This window comes from Glycine soja, chromosome 16, assembly GCF_004193775.1.
Source record: "Glycine soja cultivar W05 chromosome 16, ASM419377v2, whole genome shotgun sequence".
NCBI classification, from domain to species: Eukaryota; Viridiplantae; Streptophyta; class Magnoliopsida; order Fabales; family Fabaceae; genus Glycine; species Glycine soja.
This window is the reverse complement of record NC_041017.1, coordinates 21,757,561-21,780,145: the sequence shown is the minus strand read 5'-3', so window position 1 is coordinate 21,780,145 and position 22,585 is coordinate 21,757,561. Positions and strand designations below refer to the sequence as shown.

Sequence of the window (22,585 nt, the reverse complement as noted above, 5' to 3'; positions counted from 1 at the left end):
TAGAGATAGTGTCAACCATCTAACATAGTCACACTACATATTTTTTCCTTTATATAAAAAATGTTTAATTACTCAATTAGTCTCTATAGTTTTCAAACTTATCCCTTTTAGTCCCTATAGTTAATAAGTAGATTTTTTAGTTTATGAAGTTTATATTTTAATTTTCAAAAAGTCCTTGTCGTTAAAATTCTTTAACCATACAGAGTTAAAAAAATTTAACGATAAAAATCTTTTGAGAATTAAAATGTAAATTTCAAAGACTAAAACATTCACTTATTAACTATAGGGACTAAAAGAGATAAGTTTAAAAACTATATGGATTAAATGGATAACTAAACCTATAAAATAATAACAAAATTCTGAATAATTAAAATGTAAAAAATATTATCAATTAAATTATAAAATCTGTTTTTCGAATTAGATAAAACATCTCTAATTATTATTGATAATTTTCATATTTAAATAATTATAAATATAAACAGTGTTATGTTTATTTAATTAAATATATAATTCTTATTAAAAATATTAACTTAAGAGTCTTCCACTTGGGATGTTGTTGAGGACCTAACGATATTTGATGAGAGTTCGTGCTTTGAATTCATATTCAGATTAATTCAAGTCCTATCAGTCCGGCAAGGGAAACGTGTTGCTATGATGTTATGGAGTGTTTGGAGGAGATGGAATGAAAAGCTTTGGAGCAATAAGGATAGTACAGAGTCGGAGGTGATTCATTATGCAAATATTTTTTCTAGGATTGGTTCAATGAAAAAAGGTGCAGGGGGAGATTAGAGAGAAGGCGTGGTTATAGCACAACTGAAATATGGTGCCCTCCTATATTGAGTAGGTTGGAATGCAATGGTGGATGCTAGTTTGAACGAGAATCTGAATATGACTGAAGTTGGGATGTACATCCGCGATCACCATGTAAAAGAAGTTGTTATTCGAACTCACATTTGAGCCCCGTGTTTGACAGTTGCTGATGGAAGCTTGCTTGTGGGGCTTCTATGGAGGCTGGATCTTTGAGCTTCAATGAGGTCCTTCAATGGTGATTTTTCACCATGGAGATGCAGCGGAAGACAAAGGAGAAGAGGTGAGAGGAGGCACCATCCATTAAGGAATAAGCCATGGAAAAAAGAGCTTCACCACCAAGATGAGCCTTGGATAAGAAGCTTGGAAGGATGCTTCAATGGAGGAAAAGAAAGAGGGAGAGAAAGAGAGAGGGGGGAGCACGAAATTGAAGGAAGAAAAAGGGAGAGAAGTTGAACTTTGAGTTGTGTCTCACAAGACTCTCATTCATCAAAGTTACAACAAGTGTTACACATGCTTCTATTTATAGACTAGGTAGCTTCCTTGAGAAGCTTTCTTGAGAAAACTTCCTTGAGAAGCTTCTTTGAGAAAACTTCCTTGAGAAGCTAGAGCTTAGCTACACACACCCCTCTCATAACTAAGCTCACCTCCTTGAGAAACTTCCTTAAGAAGATTCCTAAAGAAGCTAGAGCTTAGCTACACACCCCCTATAATAGCTAAGCTCACCCCCATGACAAAAAACATGAAAAAAAAAAAAAGTCCTTATTACAAAGACAACTCAAAATGCCCCGAAATACAAGGCTAAAACCCTATACTACTAGAATGGCCAAAATACAAGGCCCAGACGAAGGAAATACCTATTCTAATATTTACAAAGATAAGCGGGCTCATACTTAGCCCATGGGCTCGAAATCTACCCTAAGGCTCATGAGAACCCTAGGGCCTTCCCTTGGATCTCTAGCCCAATCTACTTGGAGTCTTCTACCCAATGCCCTTGCGGGGTAGGATTGCATCATTCCCTCCACCTTGGAAAGGATTTGACCTCAAATCCCGAGGTTCTTTATACTCTGGGCTCCTTCCCTCAACACCTGCAAAAAGAACAAAAACATATGTATTAGTGGTGTTTGGTATGTTGAAGTAAGGTAAGGTCTGAAATTCATTTCCTGGGCATCTTCCCATGAAGGAACATGGTTTCTCATCAACTCAATGAGTGGTGCTACAAGTATAGAAAAGTATGGGACAAACCTTTTGTAAAAGTTTGTTAAGTCATGGAAGCCCCAAATTTTTCTTATACTTGGTGGAGTGAGCCACTCAGGAATGACCTTTATTCTCTTAGGGTTCATGGGAACCCGTTGATCACTATTTGAAAAATTAAGAAAAGTAACGCAATAAAACATACCTTTTTCTGTATTTTCATATTGATTATTCCTACCAAAAAGTATGACAAACCTAAGGTGTCCCATATGAGTACCTAAGTTTGTATTGAAACTAAAAATAAGAACAAACCTACCTAATGGGTCCCTATGTACACACACCATGAAGATGTTAGGTGTACGAGTGATTTTACAAAAGAGGGTTGCACCACTCAAAACATTCATCATACCACCTATTTTAGGGACTTGGTGCCTAATAATACCTATTTTGGGCACCAAAAAAGCACAAGGATTTAAGCTCTTGCGAACCAAACTCTCATCCAACAACTTCTTTACTTGAGGAATAAACTCAAGCCCAAGAGGTGTGGCAATGCTAGCAAGTGTCTTTTTACAAAAGAGAAAATGTGGAGGTTGTCTAAGAGGAAAAGTTTCTTTAATGTTTGTCTTTATTGTAAAATGAGTTTCCTTCTTAGCTAACCTCTTGGAGGAGACACTTACCTCCTTACACTTCTCTTTAACCACTAATGGTTGTCCATCTTCTTGGGGGTAGATTTCTTCACTAGATTCTTCCCATTTTGCTTCTTCACTTTCACTAGAGGAAGGTGAAGTAGTAGCCTCATCTTGGCTACTATAAATGTCTTGGCCCCTCATAATCATGGTTTTTGTGGTGGGGCATTGAGAAGTAATGTGTCCTCTTCCAAGACATTTAAAGCACTTTATAGAGCTAGTTTTCTCTTGCATACTAGCCTTAGGGGCTTGCTTTTCTATTGCCTTCCCCTTATCATCTTTGGGCTTAGAAGGTGTCACCCCTAAGATGCCTTGACCTTGGTCTTTCTTTGGATAAGAGTGAGAACCATAAGATTTTGAAGTAGACTTCTTTTTAAGTTGTTGCTCTACCCTTATTTCCCAATCTAAGTTAGCCTCTACATTGTCCTTCCCATGGAAGTATGAGAGGTTAATGTTAGCCTCTTGAGGCTTTCTTTCCTTTTCTCTTCTATGGGAGTGAGGTCTAAGATGTGACCTATGCCTTCCTTCGTAATAGTCACGAAGTTCTTCACTTAGGCTCTTGCAAGAGTTATGACTACTATAGGAGGCATGTTTTTCTCTTTTCATTTCTTTCATTATTTTTCTTCTTTCTTCCTCTCTTATTTTCTTTCTTTCATCTTGACTTATTTCTTCCACTCTTTTTTTTCCTTTTTCTTTTCTCTCTTGTTTTTCTTTCCATAACTTGAGGGAACTCAACTCATCTAAGATTCTAGATAAAGGGTCTTTATGACTAGTACCCTCGCCATTAACACTAGATGAATGATGACTCATGTTGGTTCCTAATTTGTGGTTCTTTCTTGTTGGAGGTTTGAAAACAAAAGGTAAAAGAAACTATGGTTGAAACTAGCCAAATAAACACTAAAAGAGGTGTGAAAGATAATGTAAAAAAACTAATTGGTAAAATGCAAGCTATCTAGGCGGTTTGACAATGGAAGGTAAAAGAAATAAGCTATGAAAGTAAGCAAGAAATGTAAACTAGGTGAATCTTAAGAGTGTTTGGATGACCACATTCAAGGTTCCCAACAAAACACTCACTATCCTAAGTAAAAATTGCCTAAAATTATTACACACAAATGGAAGTTTGGTAACCTATTGGAGGCTCCCAACACACTTCCAATGAAAGACCTTTTTGTTACAAAACTTGAAAGCAATGAAGGTAAGTAAATTGCAAATTACAAAATTACAAAACAGTCCTCAATTTTGGTGGTTGTTCTCTCTTTGGTGATTCACTCAATTTGGAGTGCTTCTTAGTCCAATAGCTCTTAAGGTGGTTGGCCCCTTGCTTCTGGACTCAAATTCTTCAAGGGATGGCACCAATCCTCCTTCCAATTCCTATATGGCAACCCACAAACAAGGAAACAAAGAGACAAGCAATAACCAAAGACCAAAAAAAATAAAATGAAAGCTAAACCAATGGAGTTTTAACAAGACAATTTTTCAAGGATTATTCAACAATTAAAGCAATGAAAAGGACATAGAAGCAAGCTAGGACTCAAAGAGAAACTTAGAATGGCTCTAGAGTAGAGTAAAAAAAACTGAAAAAAAAAGACTCAACAAAACTCTAGCTTTGGCACTTGTCTTCACACTAATTTTGAATTGAAATTTCCAATTATAGAATAAATTTTGAGCCAAAACAACAAGCACACTTCCTTTTCACTTTTTTTTCCTGGATACTGATTTTTCTGCCAACTTGTGTGATTTTTATTATTTTTTCCTTTTACCCAAATCACTTGGTTCTTTTTTTATAACTTTTTTCAAGATGTCTAGAAAATTCAGTAAAAATTTCAGCTCAAAATTCGAAGTAACCAATTCTCAGTAATTTTTACAAGTTTGTATGTCCAAGTTGCCAGCACCAGCGATTTTTTTTAAGCATGGTATATTGATTGCCTTGGGCTTACTTTCAACCTTCCTATGTATGTTGAACTCACTAGGATTGTTTACCACAGTTTTAGGAGTTCAATATTCACTTAGGATCAACATTTCAGCCAACAATTCAATCACCAAAACTCAAATTCACAATAGACACAATCATAAGGAAATCTAAAAGTTCAAGAAAAGGTTCACAATCAAAGACTCTCTAAGAATTTTGCATGAACATGTTAAGGACTAATTAACATGAAAGATTTGACTCAAATCAACTAATAGGCTAAAAGAATTTCATACACTCATGAACAAATGAGTTAGACAAAGAAACAAGAAAAATAAAATTCAGCACAACATAAGAAATCTTATGTGACAAGTTTCATGACTAGACATGACTTCTATGACAAAACTACAATAGGTGAACAAGTCACTCTAGATTTTTGAGGTTTTCTTCTACTTTAATATTTTTGTAAGAATTTTATGATTTAGGTTTCAGCCACAAAAAATAACAAGACAAAACTCAAAGGAACCTAAACTCAACACAATTCATGGTTCAAGAACAGGAACAAGAAATTTGAACCATAGAAAATCAAATCTAGCTTCTATAGCAAGTTTAATCGGTGGAAAATCTAAAGAATCATGTAAAGAATCATGTTAAAAACATTTAGCACAAGACATGTGAGGAGATACATGGAGAAAAAAATGAAGAAACAACAATGGAAGAGAAGGTAAAGCAAAAAAATTAATGGAGGTTTAAGGAGCACCTACTTGAAGCTCTTGTGCTCTGATACCACTTGATGGAAGCTTGCTTGTGGGGCTTCTATGGAGGCTGGATCTTTGAGCTTCAATGAGGTCCTTCAATGGTGATTTTTCACCATGGAGATGCAGCGGAAGACAAAGGAGAAGAGGTGAGAGGAGGCGCCATCCATTAAGGAATAAGCCATGGAAAAAAGAGCTTCACCACCAAGATGAGCCTTGGATAAGAAGCTTGGAAGGATGCTTCAATGGAGGAAAAGAAAGAGGGAGAGAAAGAGAGAGGGGGGAGCACGAAATTGAAGGAAGAAAAAGGGAGAGAAGTTGAACTTTGAGTTGTGTCTCACAAGACTCCCATTCATCAAAGTTACAACAAGTGTTACACATGCTTCTATTTATAGACTAGGTAGCTTCCTTGAGAAGCTTTCTTGAGAAAACTTCCTTGAGAAGCTTCTTTGAGAAAACTTCCTTGAGAAGCTAGAGCTTAGCTACACACACCCCTCTCATAACTAAGCTCACCTCCTTGAGAAACTTCCTTAAGAAGATTCCTAAAGAAGCTAGAGCTTAGCTACACATACCTCTCTAATAGCTAAGCTCACCTCCTTGAGATGAGAAGCTAGAGCTTAGCTACACACCCCCTATAATAGCTAAGCTCACCCCCATGACAAAAAACATGAAAATAAAAAAAAAAAGTCCTTATTACAAAGACAACTCAAAATGCCCCGAAATACAAGGCTAAAACCCTATACTACTAGAATGGCCAAAATACAAGGCCCAGACGAAGGAAATACCTATTCTAATATTTACAAAGATAAGCGGACTCATACTTAGCCCATGGGCTCGAAATCTACCCTAAGGCTCATGAGAACCCTAGGGCCTTCCCTTGGATCTCTAGTCCAATCTACTTGGAGTCTTCTACCCAATGCCCTTGCGGGGTAGGATTGCATCAGTTGCAGTAGGAGAAGCTTGCGCATCATTGGAAGCTATATGTTGCTTATGTCTTCGTTGGGCCTACAGAATGTAACTTTTGAACTTGATGCAAAGTTATAGTGGACAAGATAAAGAGCAATGTCACACTGATAACCCACCTCATTCATAGCTCACTATTAGAAAAGTAGGATTCTACATCGGTTCTTTGAGAGAAATTAACTACATCGGTTTACGACCGTCGTCATAGGAAACAACGTTAAAAGGGGTAGTCTATTCTACAATGGTTGACAAGGACCGTCTTAGAATGATCAATATTCTACATCGATCGTTGAAGGACTGTCGTAGAATACTCAGCAGGTTGAGCGTGAGCATCTTAGAATGCCTTGACATTCTACATCGGTCTTGTCAGAACCGATGTAGAAATGCTAATTTTTTTTTTTTTTTGTAATTGGAGCTACTTTTTTTTGTATTTAGAGAGTTGAAATAAGGTTCAAATACTTGCAGTAAACATGTGACAATATAAAATTAATTAAATTTTATGCAATGAAAAAGAAATTTTAAAATATTTTGTACTTTGAAGCAAATTAAATACACTAAACATGTTTAATTTTTAAGAAATTTGACACAAATTAACCAAATAAGCAAATATTAGACATGGAAGATATTTAATAAAAAATTAAAAAAATCAAGTAGTCATGAACTCAACATCCAAAACAACTTATACATGAACATGCATGCTGCCTTGAAGGCATAACATATCAAAAACATGGCTATCATATATATAAGGTTAATAAGTTTATATAAACAACAGAATAGGAAGTTTCACTTGAATGAGAACCATTGGGCATATTAGATGGTAGTGTTTCCTGCTTAATAGGTGATTGAATATCATTTCCAAAAGTATGAGTTTGCCATATGAACTAAAAGGGTCTCTATTACCTGTACTGCAGCAGAATTTGTTGCCTTTGTAAACCCCATGATAAGTTTCCCCTCAGACTCCATACGACTAAATTACTGCAGAAATTTAAGAATAAAAGTTTAAACATTTTTGTAACCAAATTTCAACATGAAACTAAAAAAAAATTAGAAGCAACCACATGTTGCAATTTAAAGTTAAAAATGGTACAGAGATCTATTCCCTACCACAATGTATTTGTCTTCAGTAACAACTAGCATTTCCCACCACGTGATGAAGCCTTTTAATGGCTTCCTTCATCTCCTTCATTTCCCAAATATTAGACATGGAGGATATTTAGAAAATAAATAAAAATAAAGTAGTCAAGCTGTATGATAAGTAATTATTTATATGTAATTACTTTCTTTCCCAAATTAATTCGATACTAGTAATCTTTACTTAAAAGGCTTTAATAAATATATAATAATTAATAAAAATATATATACTTATTAATAAAATATACTGTGAGTAATAATACAATCTTAAGAATATTATCTAAGGTAGAACCTGCAGGTGTTACTTGTACACTAGAATCTTCCACGTGAATTTCTCCACCAGGAAAGAATGTCCTTAATAAACTGAAGTACACTGCTTGGTATTTGTCTTTCAGATTCTTGGTTGTTTTGGGGTCCACTAGCAGCCAGAATATTGATATTTACAACACGAGAAACTAAAGGCTCTTGCCTTGTGCTTGGAGTTGATAATCCATGTTATGTCATTGGATTTGCTAGAAAATAACTCAATTGTCGACAACACTACTAGAATAATGTTTTTTTACGACGTAGTATTTAAGTCGGTTATCCAGAACCGCCTTAGATAGTGGCGCGGTGGCAAACTTGTAATTATCAAAGCTGAGAATAATTTTTTACAACGTAAATTCTAAGGCGGTTATAAATAACCGTCTTAGTAACTCGCTAGGTGGCATTTTTGTAAATATCAAAAAATGTTCAACGACGGGTTTGGATAAGGAACCGCCTTTGTTTTATTTCCCTCAAATTATGGATTTTACAGCCATCCCTTTCCACTCTTCACCCAGCGTCCCCTTTGGTCTTTACCAGCATCCCTTTCCACTCTTCACCCATTCTTCACCCACGACGAGAAGTTTGTGACCCATCATCACTAAGCCCTGTCGAACAGAAGTTTGTGACCCATCACTAAGCCCTGTTCAAGGTGTGTCGTGCCGCAGTCCGATTGTATGAATTGGTAAGTACCCATGCACTGGTGTTGCTTGCTTGAAAATGTGTAATGAATGGCATTGTCAAGACAAGGTTTTTGTTTCGCTGGTAGGTAGGGGCTTTTATTTTGCCTTTCTCGATTAGCAACACACGGACGAAGGGCAGCTTGCTTGCGGCTTCAAAATTTGAAAGGTGAGTTTATCCTGATCCCTGAACCCTTTCTTCGTGTTGCTAGTGATTTTACTGTTTTTATCTAATAGAAAAACTTGAGGCTTGTGCTCATGTGCCTTATTTCTTCCTATTTAGATTGTTGTGTGTTTTGTATCAAGTTATTCAAATTTTCTTCTGACTTGGGAGTGTTATTACCTATTTTCTTATTAGTTGTATCTGTGTCATCTTTGAGAATGATGGGTTTTTAGATTAAGTCCATATGTCACAGCCAATCTCGCGATACCTTAAAAAAAAGCACATTTGAAGTAAAAAAGGAATCAAGTTTTGTGCTTAGTTTCATAAGGAGTCAAGTATGACTAGTGAATGTATGTAATTTGAAGTACACACCAGGATCAGTCATTGAATTTGGAAAAGATATCAAGAAAACCAAACAGGAGGCAAATGTGAGAGTGGATAAAATATCCAATCTGAAATTCAGTCATTCAATTGCAGTAGCATTGTATAATTTGGGCTGGGAATATCTGTCTATCAATTTCATATTTATGTCATTAAATCTTGATTCTTGCTCAAAGCTTCTTATGGTTGTTGATCCAGAAATTGTTTCAGAAAAATGTTGTATTACTGGAGCTTGGCATGTACCTACTAATCGTGCAAACTCCCTTGCTGATGCAGAATAGTATCGCTGCATTTATTGAAGCACTCTGTTAGCATATATAGTGATATTATTGGCATAATAATATCAGTGAGTTTCATTTTGCTGATAGAACACCAGTTGATAAAGTAATAAAATATAATATCAAACACTTAAATCGCAGACAATGCAACAATACACATGTTGTCCCAGAGGCAAAAGTCTCCTATTACACAAATACAATAATACAGTTGCTGTTCCAGAGACAATACTCTTCTACAGAGAGTATTCTTTGTCCACAAAAAGAAAATAATTTCACACTTCCTAATTACACACCTACTATTAGATAATATATCCTTAATACATAACTACCTGTAACTATTTTCTACACATAAAGGTCATCCTACAGTTTCTAGTATAGAACTAACTGTCATAACTGCCCCTAATCCAGTTCCTACAATTTTATTCCTCTCAAAACTTATGTAACAAAATTTAATTACACGTTAAACACGTGCCTTGGAAAATAAAATAGGAGGAATGAAAGTCAAAATTAGATTCATTTGGTGACATTATCCAAAAAGCTACCTGGTACCATATGCATGCTGCCATGATTGGAAACAATACTATAAACACCTGCCATGCAGCTTGAGACATCACAACAATATTTCCCAAGATTTGAACCAGATTGAAGACAATTGCCCATACTAGATTTGAAATGTTCATATCTAGTGCACTTTGGTCTGTGGAAGCCAGCAATAAGGTCATTTGTAAAAAAAAATAAAAAAAATAGAGGAATCAAACTTTCAAAACAATGCAATAACCTGTTAAGGATATCAGGTAAATAAGGTGTCTTTTAAAATTAAACCATGAAAATTGTCAACATAGTATGACATACTCTATTAAGGATTCGCCCACTCGAGGTGGCATCAAAATATGATATTGGTGCTCGAAAAATGCACAAATGCATTTTATTAAAGATCACAATGGCTGTCTTGTATCCAGCTATCACAGCAAGAAATGCTCTGGCAAAGGTGAAAATGGAACTTCCAATTGACAAAGCAACATAGACAACCATAAGTTTAAAGCTTCCAATATCAGGTTCTGCAGTTGCAGACATAGGAGTAGCCAAAATCATCCAATAATTGCTAGCAATCTGAAAAGCCACAGTGAGTATCGTTGAAAGTAATATGATGGGTACAAGAGCTCCTCCATAAGCTGTTGTGATGTATTTCCAGTAGACATTAAACCCTACTCTACCCTTTTCCCGTTCTTCTTCTTGAACTAGTTGCCCTTTGGGTTTAACTATGTCATCTGACGTATCATTTGATCATATACCACATTTTTGTCAAGTTCAAAACAACTTACTGAACTTGTGTCCTCCTTGGTTAAAGTTGATGTTTTAAATGTTGGCCTTCTCTCCAAGGACTTGATTAAAGACAAAGCTGCTTTGTGTGCACCTACAAGTTCCATAAAATCAGTGCCTGACCTGAGAATGTCATTGTATTTTCCTGATTGAGTTATTCTTCCTTCTCTCATGACCTAAATAAATGGTAAGCAAGAGAAAAATACTGAGAAAATAGTAAATTGACTAAATGCTGATTTTTGAATTCTTTAGTGAGAAGTCTATGATTCACTCACCACTATTAGATCAGCATCGGATAAGAACTCTACTTGATGAGTTATATAAATCACAATTTTTGATTTTAAAAGGCCAAGCAAGCACTCCTGAAACAATGTAGTGTAAATGGAAAGTTAGATGGCATCCTGTACATCCATATACATAACAAAACTAGTGTAATTCTGTTGGAAGTATATTGCCTATTACAAAAGAAAGTAGAATCCATTTCTGTGAAGCTATAGCTGTAAACAATATTTTGTAGCAAAACAGTAGAGTTTAGGTAAGATAGTACCTTAAAGAGATGGGATCTTGTATGAGCATCCAATGCACTGAAGGGATCATCAAACAGATATATATCAGAATCTTGGTATAGAGCACGGGCTATTTGCACTCTTTGCTTCTGTCCACCACTCAAATTGATTCCCTTCTCTCTGATAGTGGTCTGATCACCAAATGGTAGAACCTCAAGGTCTTTTGTCAAGGAACATGCTTCTAGCACCTCATCATACTTTTCCCTATCCATCTCTTTACCAAATAATATGTTGTCTTCTATCTTGCCACTCTGTATCCATGGTGATTCATAAACATAAGCCTTTGTACCACATATCTTCAGGGTCCCAGATATCTTTGGTACTTCCCCTATTATACAAGAAAGTAAACTGGACTTGCCTGACCCAACATTACCATATACAGCAACCCTCATACCATGAAAAACTGTGAGATTTACGTTTTTCAATGTTGGATAAGGGGAAGATAAATCCCAAGAGAAATTTCCATCTACTAATTCAATTGCCTTATCAGAACTACCCTGTGGAAGCTTCTCTACTACATCAGTCTTCCACTCATCTAGACGAAGAAATGATGCAATCCTTTCAAGGGAAACCTTAGTTTGTGCAATCATTGAAATGGTGTCAGGAAGACTATATATGGGCATTTGAAGAATTCTGAATGTTGCAAGTGCTGATAAGACCTTTCCTGATTCAAGTGGGATTCCGATAAGAGCACATGCACCAAATGTATCCACAGCAATAAAAGTTGGGGCGTTATAGAAGAGAAATCTAACAATTGTTGTACCAACTAGAAATTTCTTTAGCCATGTCTCCTCAGTCTTCCTAAGCTGAATAATCTTTGATAGGAACTTCATCTCCCATGCTTGCAGTTTTAGAATTCTTATACTGTTCAGAATCTCAGACGTTGCCTTCATTCTTTTATCTTTGAACTCCATTATCTTGCCTTGGAATTTTTCTTGCAATGATGCCACAAGAAGGTTTAGCAACATCACAACTACAGTGGCAGCAAGAGCAGCTATCGAACCAACCCCTACACTTCTATACAGAATTCACCGCTTAAACAGTCAGGTTAACATGATAGTGGAACACTAATCTCAATTAAGACACACTATGTCTACCTATCCAACAAAAAGAGAAAACAGAATACTCTTCTAATTCCTGATCCACATTTGAGAATCTAATTTGTTGGCAGTCCCTAACATACAAACACAACATACACGTAACACGTCTGCCGCTGCATCACATGAAGTGGAATTGAAACCACAGAAACAAGGACAATGTTTTAATGGGATATGTTAGCAATCATTCAAGTAACTAGTTCCCTCCAATATACATTTTCAAAGAACATTGGAATTCACACTACCACGATTACATTTTCAATATATACAAACATGCCCTTACAAGTTATCAAGGTTTTTTTCAATATGATATGCTACATCATTTTTCTGAATCAAGGAAAAAGAATAGGAAATATTATTAATTTTTGTGAAAATTGTTGCTTGTTAATTTATGGGCATTTTCCCTTTCCTTGACACATCACCATATCATGCAAATAGAATAGGAACGTATATAAGTTAATACTTTCTAAATCCAAAATGCAGATTCAGGCTTCCAAATGATGCTTACCCAAGTTTTCGATATTTATTTGTTTGGTTTCATGGCATGCTACATTCTATGCTATCTTCCAAATGACTGTTACCACCCAAGACTGATATATAAATAAATAAAAGATTGCCAAGTGGCTGTATTTCATGTGCCATTGTTGCACTACTCAAATAGTATGAACTAGGGGAACAATGGGCAGGATTTGATCCTTACAATCTTAAATATACCACCTAATCCCTCTACCGGGTTGGAATTGAAAGAAAATTGAATTACTGGGTTGAGTTTTTTTTTTTTCGGGGTACATTTGTGGCATTGAAGTTTGAATATATACTATCTCATCCCATACTTAAACTCTTAACCACTTAATTATTAGGAAGAGTTAACTTGGTTTTAAAACTTAATGTTTTGATCGAGTTGAGTTTAGTAGAAATGTTATTCCCTCTGTTCCTAAATTATATAGCGTTTTTTTTTTCAAAACTATTGATGTTTTACAAATTTATGTTTTAAAAATTATACAACTTTTTTTCAACTATAGTCTCTACTTTGGGTATAGCCTTGCAAGCGAATGTTGTTGTTTGACCGTCTAGCACAGGAAAAACAATGGTTGCAAAGGCTGTGGCAACTGAAGCCGGAGGAAAAGCAATATCCCAATAGGTATGTTAACAGATTATTTTAACTCTTTGGAATGTTTGCAGTCAGCTGAGTTGACTTCCATGTCAATGTAATCATGTTCTGCAGGGTCACATGCAAAGAGTGTAGTAGCCATTTCAGCCTCTGAGGTACACAACATAGACTTTATACTCTTTATAATAACTAATTTTATTTCAATCTTTTTCATTCAATGAAATGAATGAGATAGAATTTTATTTGATTTACCAGTGCTAAGGAAGCGCATGAAGTAAAAATAGTGTGTACATATCACTTCTCTCAAAGCCCAGATTAATTTTACTTTTAGAGCTTAGCATAGATTATTCCCCCTTTTTAGTATAAAAATAAATAAATTATCTCCATGCTCTTCTTTAAATTTCAAAATTATTATTGTTTATAGTGGTATAAAATAATCCATTTATGAACAGGTAACTCCTATTACCAAACCTCAGCATGTGGAGAAAGTGGAATCAGTAGCACCACAACCACAAGCTCCCCAACCACTAGCTGAAACATCAAAGCAGGCTACAAACACAGTTAAAAATACCCCTCCTAAAGTTGACTATGCCACAGACCTTTTCAACATGTTGTCTATGGATGGCCCCAATGAAAATGGCTCTGAGGCAGCTGGTACAACAACTGATGATAATCACTGGGCAGGTTTCCAGTGTATGTTTGTGTCCTTATAAAAAAAATTGCACTATGAAAACTCAATTGAAAGTGTTGCTAGATTGTTTTGGAAGATTTGAAGTTGCTTCTATTATTTTGGGTAGAACTTGGGTTGTAATTTTGTTGCTATAACTATTTCAGTTGCTGCAGAGGTGTCAACAGCTGAGAAGACTAGTCCCCTGAAAGCAGCTGATAGTACTCCAGCTTCTACATCTGGAATTGAGGATCTTTTCAAAGATTTACATCCTGTGACACCAAGCTTGACTCCAGAAAAACCACAAAGAGCTGTGAAAAATGATATCATGAGCCTCTTTGAGAAGGTAGACTGTTGTCTTCTTTAAAGTCTAATTTTTCTTTACCATAAAATAATATTAATATTAATGTTGTCTTCTTTAAAGTCTAATTTAAATTTCGGTTTGGTAATTAGTTTTTATTAATTTTTTCTAACTCAATGGTGGCATCTTACCTGGCATTCAGTGCCGGTAATTGAGTCTTATGTTTTTTATTAGGTTATTTTCATCAATCTTTGTTTCCTTTATGTTTGCTGCTTCTCCTTTTCAAACAACAGTCGTGAATTATCTATTTATGGCCGATGAATTTATTTATTCTCAATTTATTTATAAAAAATAAATATTTATTTTGTGCATTGCACAAACTAAACTAGTATATTAAATAAGAAATAAAATACTACTACTTAAGAAGAAAATGTCTCAAATACTCCTAATTTGGATAAAAAATAATTGTACTAAAGCAAGGTCAAACTTTTTTTTTCTTTAATTTTAACTTGATATATTAATTTTTTTTTTGTAAATAAGTAATTGCAGTATTGGAGGATTGGTTAAGAAACTTTAAAAAAAATATTTATTATAAAAATTATAAGAAAAGTAAAAAAAATTATGATCCATATAATTTTATGTATATTAATAAAAATCTTATAATTTAATTTTACGCAAGTTAATAGAAATTATTTTTTTAATTCCTTAGCCGCGAACTGGCCAGCATTTTATTTTGATAGTATTTTTTGAATAAGCGTCTCTCACAAGCTAATAAATAAACATCATTTGATAGTATTTTTTGAATAAGCGTCTCTCACAAGTTAATAGAAATTATTTTTTTAATTCCTCTTTTATCTTGGGATTTTTATAAAAAAAAATTCCTTGTACTATTCTGCAGGTGCTCTTATATGCTGCTGTTGTAATGGTTTTGATATTCCCCTTTGATATCATTTATTTTTCATCTAGATATTTCTTCTTAAGGACACTCTGGCTTAAGGACACTCTGGCGAATAGTTTTTCCATTACAGGCAAGTTTACTTTTATTTGGATGTATTGTGTTAGTAAGCTACTAAGCTCTTACGCTATTACTCTACAAATAGTTGACACTGTTTTACCATCTGGGTTATATTTATGCTATGCATAACCATGCAGATATATAATCTTCAACATAGAATATGTAACTTATTCCCTTGCTTCCCTGCATTCAGTTTTTATAAAACTTGCAGAAGTATTAATGCAACTCCCCCTCCCTTTGGTAGTCACTAAAAGAACAAGCAACCAGTGTTAGTGCATTAGATGAGATCCTCATGTGTTGTTCCAAGTGTAATGAAGTGTGAAGAAAAGCTGGCAAGACTGTGCTTGAATAGGATCTAACTTTTTTCAATTTTCATTAAAACAGGCAATATCATTCGCAGATTTATTCTTGGCTGATATCTTAACTTCCATGGCAAAGGTCTGCTTTGGTAGTTCAAGTGCTTCCATGACTATCTTCAACTGTAACTTTGGTAGTTCAAGTGCTTGTTCATTGTGTATATATTACTAAAATGAGATTTTATATAAGAGATTTATGACATGTTTGTTTATTCTTAAAATAAAGTGATTCTATACTACAGTTTTTTAGTGTTTTTTCCAGGAGTTATTATTTTCGTAGCCTAAATAAAGCACTAAAATGTCTTTTTTTTTCAATATATATATATATATATATATATATTTAAAAAATTCACCAACAAACAGGCATTCTAATTTTTCTTTTTTTGGTTGAAATGGTATACTATATGGAGAAATGGTAAATTAGTTATATACAAATGAGGATCTAATCCTACGCAGAGCAAAATTTGTGAAATATATGATGCAATTTAATCTAATTTTTATGAGATTTGTCTATTAGATTGGAGTTAAGGATGTAATATTTTTTTTTCCGGGAGTAACCATTTTAAGTAGCTTTTAATTAGAATGCTGCCACTGGTAGTTTTATTTATATTTATAATTTTTGACATTTATGTAGATTTGTTTTCTTCATATGTGGAAATTATTAGAATATATGCCATACTGATTACTAGAATATATAACCATTTTAAGTCAAACCTCTGATGAATTGTTGGGGTGCACATAACATCTCTCAGTCAAAATAATTTAATTTTTCTGTGATTATTTTGACCTTTCAGGTGCTTTGTTCAATTGTTCTCTTGTAATTTAGATTTGCCCTTTATGTGCCATAGTGTTGCATCCTTGTCATGCACCAGTCTCTGCTCTGTATTTTTTACTCAAAGGATGTGTGGGAACTAGGGCAATGGCAACATCTAGCAAGTTTGATCCATCTTCCAGTAGCCCAGACACACCATTGTACCCTGGGCAACGTGGATCCCACATAGCTGCTTCATTAGATAGATCAGGTAGCTTTCGCGAAAGCATGGAAAATCCAATTCTGTCTTCTCTTCCGAACATGTTAAGAAGCAGTTCTCTAGCAACAAATGGAGATGTGGAAAGCTTCTTCAATTATGTGCGTTTTGATCCAAAGTTGTTAACGCTAGAGCATAAGTCTAATCGTCAAATGGATTTTAAGCGACATGTTAATGCTGCTCTTGGAATTTCACCTGATGAATCTCCATCTAGTTCTTCAAAAGGCAAGCTACTGCCATCGCCTGTACCAGAAGACATGAAACGGGTAAAGGATGCTTTAGGTGCAAACATTGTGAAGGCAAGGTAGTTCTTTGTAGGTTTTGTTACTTGCATTGAAGTTAGGTGTGTGTAATTAAGTTTATAGCATTGCATAATATGCACTATTCAACAGGGAACGTGTGAAAATGTTTAGTGAGGCTTTATTTGTATTCCATGAAGTTTTCCAAGCTATAACTTCAAAGAAAAGATCTCGAGCTGAAGGTTTTTCTAATGACCGTTCTAATGTCATGTTAAGTGATCGTCCAGTCTTGGGGCCAAGCATAGGCAAGGTTGGAGTTCAAGGTCATCCTGTCACAGGTGGTTTTGAACTTGAGCAGCAAAAGTCTGATGAACGTACCAAAAATGTTGTTCCAAACAAGCGCACTCGAACTTCTATGGTTGATGTAAGGGTACGTGTCTTTGATTTTCCCCCATGCTTGTTTGCAAGTGTAAACATGCTCAATTTCACTCTTTTCAATTCTTCCTACAATTGCTTATTCATTTTCTCACTGTTTCAAAATTTAAAATAAATACTGTACAGACATAAATAATAGTATATATGGCCTAGTAGTATATTTTGATTTTGTAGTATCTCTGATTTACATGGAAACCGCCTTTTTTAAAAATTGTCTTTGCAAAAATTGCCTGCTATAACATTTATCCAGTGGTATTCTTGAAAAAAAATATATGTAGATTTATTGTTTACATTATGTATTCTGTCTGAAGCTTGTAAAGAGCTTTATGTTCGTTTATGCCTTTCCCATTTTTTTTCTCTGGAAGGGGTGAAATATAGGATATTCTACTTTTTCAGTTTTTAGGTTCTAATAAGGCATAATTAAGTGGTAGACTCAGCTTTAAAATTTTGTTCTTTCCTTTATATGGAGAATTATCTTTCAGATTAATGTGACTTGTAATAAAACCTTTTGAGCAAAACTGACTTGTTTTTATAAATTTCAGATGGATGTGCGGACTAATTCTCTCGTCAGGCCATCAGGGACAGTTGGCAGAGATAAGGAAAAGCTACGGATTGCCAACAATGGTGTCGTTCAGAGTGAAGAACAAACCTTACCTATTGGAGGTGATGGTTGGGAAAAGTCAAAAATGAAGAAGAAGCGTTCCTGTATCAAACTAGATGTTTCTCCAAGTACAACATTGACTAAACCTGTTAACACCTTCCAAGAAACTAAACAGGGAATGCAACAAAGACTTGTTACCGATTTGCGATCAAAATTGACTAATGATTCTCATTCTTTCAGGTATGAATGTGTTATGTAATTAATTTTTTGTTGTTCTCATATAATATTTCTTATTTTAGGCTAAAATAATATTTTATGGGAAGATTAGAAAGTAGGCACATTTTTTGTGGGAGGATTTAGGATAAGAAAATCCTCCCTTAAAATGAGGAAAAAAGAGTCAAAATGTCCAAAAAAAATGTTAGGCTTTTCAATCTTTATGCACATCAACAAAAGAAATTCCTTTGAAATAACCACGAGCATATCCCTAGAGAAAATCCATACATGAATTTTGGGGCAAAGAGACACTCTTGAAAATGCAATCATTCCAATTCCTCTCTAATGAACTGCCTAATAACTGCATAAATTGCTTAGTTCCATAGAATTGTAGCCTCCTGTTTGCTGCCAAATGTTACAATTGGAGAATGAAAATAAATTATAGGCAGTAACTGTTTGGAGTTCTCTCCAGAGTGTTAATTGTGAAAGGATTTTCTTCAAAGAAAAACAATACAGTTGTGAGGGATTTTGCTGATATTAAGGGTCATGAATTTAAAATCTTTGATGGATGATATCATGTAACAATTTATTTATTTATTTGCTCTATCCAATTCTGATTTATTTTCTTGCTTAAACCTAGCCGATAAATATAATAATTTCATGTATTTTTTTTAGGTCAGTAGTTTGTAATGGAATTGTTGGAGTTGGAAAATCAGATGGTATCTCTCAACAAACTGGGTTGGGCATACGAGCTTCTACCCCTAGAAACAACCAAGATAATAATTCCCTTGTCAATGATAGGAGGGGCCGTCCTGTTAGTTCAGACAAGGAAAGGGTGAACTTCAGAGCTGTAAACAAGTAAATACAAGCTGTGGAACCCCTTTTCTTTATATGATTGTGCGTTTGGGAAAAAGAATTGTCCTTCACTAAAATGTTTTTGCATGTTGCTTTCTCATTTTCTCCTTATTTTCGTCTTGTTTTGGTAGAATTGTTCAATTGTTTGCTTTCTGTTTCCTATGGAGCCTTGCGATTATAGTTCATATATCTCTTCATCTTTGTGATATCTTTTCTGCTATTGATGATTCATTCAGTATCTGTGTTATGTTCTATGACCAGGGCAACTGCACGTGATGAATTTAATTCAGCTAGCCCTACCTCAAGTGCCAAAATAAACAATGCTATCTGTGTTATGATATTTTTTATTAGTTCTATTGCATGCAATCATGTTAATGGTATACGTCACTATTATTACTGAGAAGTGGTTAAATGTCAAGTAGATCAAGCATGCAATATATAATTTTGGTTTAGATATTTATTTGGTGTTATAAATATGATCTAGAAGATAAAATACAGCACAGCCATTGACTGTTGTAGCTTAATATGACATTGACACTGATCAATTTCTGTATGTATCCAATGTCATTTGATAACTGTATTTGCTAGCTTCCATTACCTCTTGTTTAGGTTAAACTAAACCCAGAATCTAAATTAAAAATGCTCACTGTAATTGGCTTGTATCTGGGAATATGGGTGGGGTGGGGTGTGGAATAAACTTCTCCATAAGCACTTCTTGGGAAAAAAATGAGAAGGTAAAATGCATTGAGCTTCTTCATAAGCTAAAAAATCAGCTTATACACCTTATCTTTTGGAGAAGATAAATGAAAAGAGCTTTTATAAAAATTAAGTGCATAAGTTGATTTTAGCTTATGTGCAAAATTCAATTCATTATATCTTCTTATTTTGGTAGTGAAGTTTATCAAAACGAGGTCAATGAATACAACTTTTTTGGCTTTAGTAATTTCGAGCAACAGATAGCATTGATGTGACCTTGATTTGACTATTTCAGTGTTAGAACTTTTTTGAAAACTACAAATGTTTATTATGTTCTGCAAATTCTATATTATCTTTCTATTAGAAAAGTCTTTGTCCTCCTCTTGCATGCTAATCTTTATTATTAAATATTAATTTCTATTTACTAAGTTTTGAGCCTAGATATATGTTTATTTAGAGATTTGAAGCTATATACTTTTGCCTGCATTTACTTATGTTTATTATTATGGATACAAAGGTCCAACACTGACACAATCTGAGAATTTAGAATTGGCATAACCTGTTGGTCTAAATTTTAGTTTCTAGTGATGCATTACTGTTTTATTTTGATTATCGTTGTAATTTTATGCAGGTCTTTTCTGACTTGGAGCGTTCAGTGTGTAGAATGGTCCATCGACAGGTTTGATTCTGATAAATTGCTTTTAATGTTTTCTACTGTTGGTTTGAGAGATTATATTTACATTTTATTTTAGTAACTTGAGTATCGTATTCTGATTATGGCAGAACTTGATCAAGTTCAAGTGTATGATGAATTCCTTTTTGTTTAGCATTGGGATCATGGAACAAGTTTCCTTGATTTCATTTAAAATATTTTGAAGATTTAAATCAGTTCATTTGATTCTGTAATATTAAGATTTGTAACTTAATTACAATTTTGATTGTACATACCTTTCTCTGTTCCCATGGAGCTTTTTTTTAATAAATAGACCTTTTGGATTTGTATTTAGTTTTTGTCTTACTGCGGATGCTTCTTTTCTCAACTTGGGGGATTCGTTTTTTAAATTTTTTGTAGGTTGCCACAATTGCTTGGTTGGAAGCTGATTCTGTTTGTGGCAGCCACTCTGTTGCAATCCCTTTGGTTCTTGTCTTGCGTTATCTTTTCCGTTTAAACCAATGTCTCCGGCAGTACAAAGATACTGGAGAGAAAACTACTCTTCTGAATGGTAAGAACTCTGTCTTGTTCTAAGTAATGCACTTTTTTGTTTGTTTTAGAACTTATATTAGTCATCTAATTTTTTTTGCAAGTTTATGAAGTTGATATATGGAGTTTTTTTTGTCTGCTTGGTATTTATTACAAAATTATGTTTGTCGTTTGTCAAAATAGTATCATACATAATTTAAGAATCCAGTGCATGTTTCCGTCGATTTTACATGCTTTGCTTCCAAGTGTTTATGATTCTATTTATTATTACCATTACTATACAATGTAACTTAAATGCAATATCACTATGTCAGCTTTCCTGAGCATATTGTTTGAAATATTCTTAATATCTTGTTTCAATTACTTCTTATATATCCTTGTTTTGTATCATTGAAATGTGATGTTTTAAGCTAATAACAACTTGCCAGGTGAAATTAGGACATTTTTTCCTTGACTGGAATGACCTTTTGCACATGATATAGTTTTTCAACTGTCATTTAAAGGTCTTTAATATTGTTTTGTTTGAACCAAATATGATGTATTGATTCTCATAATTGATTATAGGTTGTTGCTTGTATCTAAATATGAAACGGGACATTTTTGCAATTTTTCATGATGTGACTGGATATAGAATTCGTAATGATTTTTGGAAATTGTACTATACTTATCATAAAAAAAACAACAAGGAAACATGAAACTTCATGTTTAGAAATGAAAGAAATTGTTATTATTTCTAGAAGTGAGGCTAGTAATTTTTTGGATCTGATGAGTGTCATTAGACATGTTATGATGATTATGGCTTTCTTTTTTGCTAGTGGCTTCACTCGAATATTCAAGTTTAACAAGCCACATATGTTCTCACATATGTTACATGGAAGGAGATGGGTAAGTTTTGTTATGAGATAGCTTGTGTTCAGTAGCCCTTTTTCCTTTGGAATTTATCATTCATATTGATTTTTCAAGTTAAAACAGCTAGAATGTAGTTGTAAAAATGGCTTTAAAGAGATCAAAATATGAACATTTCTCATTTCTGGGACTTGGGGTTATCAAGAAAAATTAGTTTGTGTGTGGAGGTCAATTGTAAATAATATAAAACATAAATGTAAGAAGATAAAAATTATTTTGCAATTTTAATTTTTTTTAAATAGGCCACGGATTCCTCTATGCACCATGAGGAGCCAATAAGCCATTCATTATTATAACTCTATCAATCACTTATAACTCTTTATAACTCTTCATATGTGTATAACCTTATTAATGTGATTCTAAGTTCTAACTGGTTAGCTGAATTTGTGAAATCCCACATGGTGAAAAAAGAAAATAACTGCGGAGAACTGAAATAAAAGAACAGATTGTTTTCTAAATGTGCCAAGTGGTTTTTATATGGAAAGGCAATTAATTATTCACACTGGTTGCGTTAGTTTAATTTTTTCTTGAACTTTAAATCTATAAATGGACTTTGAACTTGAATTTTCTTTCAACTCAGAGGAATGAAGTGTAGGGAATTGCAGAACTTGAATATGGAATGTTGAGGTTGTTACCTCTGGTAGTTTTGGTTCCTAACCTGCCTTTACCAATTTTTTTACAAACATTCCTTTAAAAGTTTCTCTTGAACATTTTGGAAACACAATTCCAAC

At 34.1% G+C, this 22,585-nt stretch overlaps 1 protein-coding gene, 2 long non-coding RNA genes and 1 pseudogene across 3 annotated transcripts; 3 read left to right on the top strand and 1 right to left on the bottom strand.

Moving 5' to 3' along the window:
- Positions 1–9,728: 9,728 nt before the first annotated feature.
- Positions 9,729–11,345, bottom strand: LOC114389303 (probable non-intrinsic ABC protein 5). The gene is made up of 5 exons (XM_028349945.1): positions 11,115–11,345; positions 10,843–10,929; positions 10,563–10,743; positions 10,100–10,515; positions 9,729–9,944 (listed from the first exon to the last, which is right to left on the bottom strand). Exons 1-5 carry the CDS (start codon positions 11,343–11,345, stop codon positions 9,930–9,932), a joined length of 930 nt encoding a protein of 309 aa, XP_028205746.1. The 3' UTR covers positions 9,729–9,929.
- Positions 11,346–13,248: 1,903 nt separating this feature from the next.
- Positions 13,249–13,672, top strand: LOC114390561. The gene is made up of 3 exons (XR_003661977.1): positions 13,249–13,371; positions 13,456–13,496; positions 13,597–13,672. It is a non-coding gene; the product is annotated as an uncharacterized LOC114390561 (long non-coding RNA).
- A 664-nt stretch (positions 13,673–14,336) lies between these two features.
- LOC114389859 lies at positions 14,337–20,993 on the top strand (annotated as a pseudogene).
- On the top strand, positions 18,880–19,360 carry LOC114390290. Its single transcript, XR_003661868.1, has 2 exons — positions 18,880–19,054; positions 19,313–19,360. It is a non-coding gene; the product is annotated as an uncharacterized LOC114390290 (long non-coding RNA).
- Positions 20,994–22,585: the final 1,592 nt, after the last annotated feature.

Bases quoted from the DNA above. Each gene is read 5' to 3' on its own strand.
- LOC114389303 (XM_028349945.1), bottom strand. From the start codon at position 11,345: ATGGATAGGGAAAAGTATGATGAGGTGCTAGAAGCATGTTCCTTGACA. The intron at 10,930-11,114 runs GTACTATCTTAC...ACATTGTTTCAG, and splicing joins CAAGATCCCATCTCTTTAAG to GAGTGCTTGCTTGGCCTTTT. The intron at 10,516-10,562 runs GTTTTGAACTTG...ATGATACGTCAG, and splicing joins GGACACAAGTTCAGTAAGTT to ATGACATAGTTAAACCCAAA.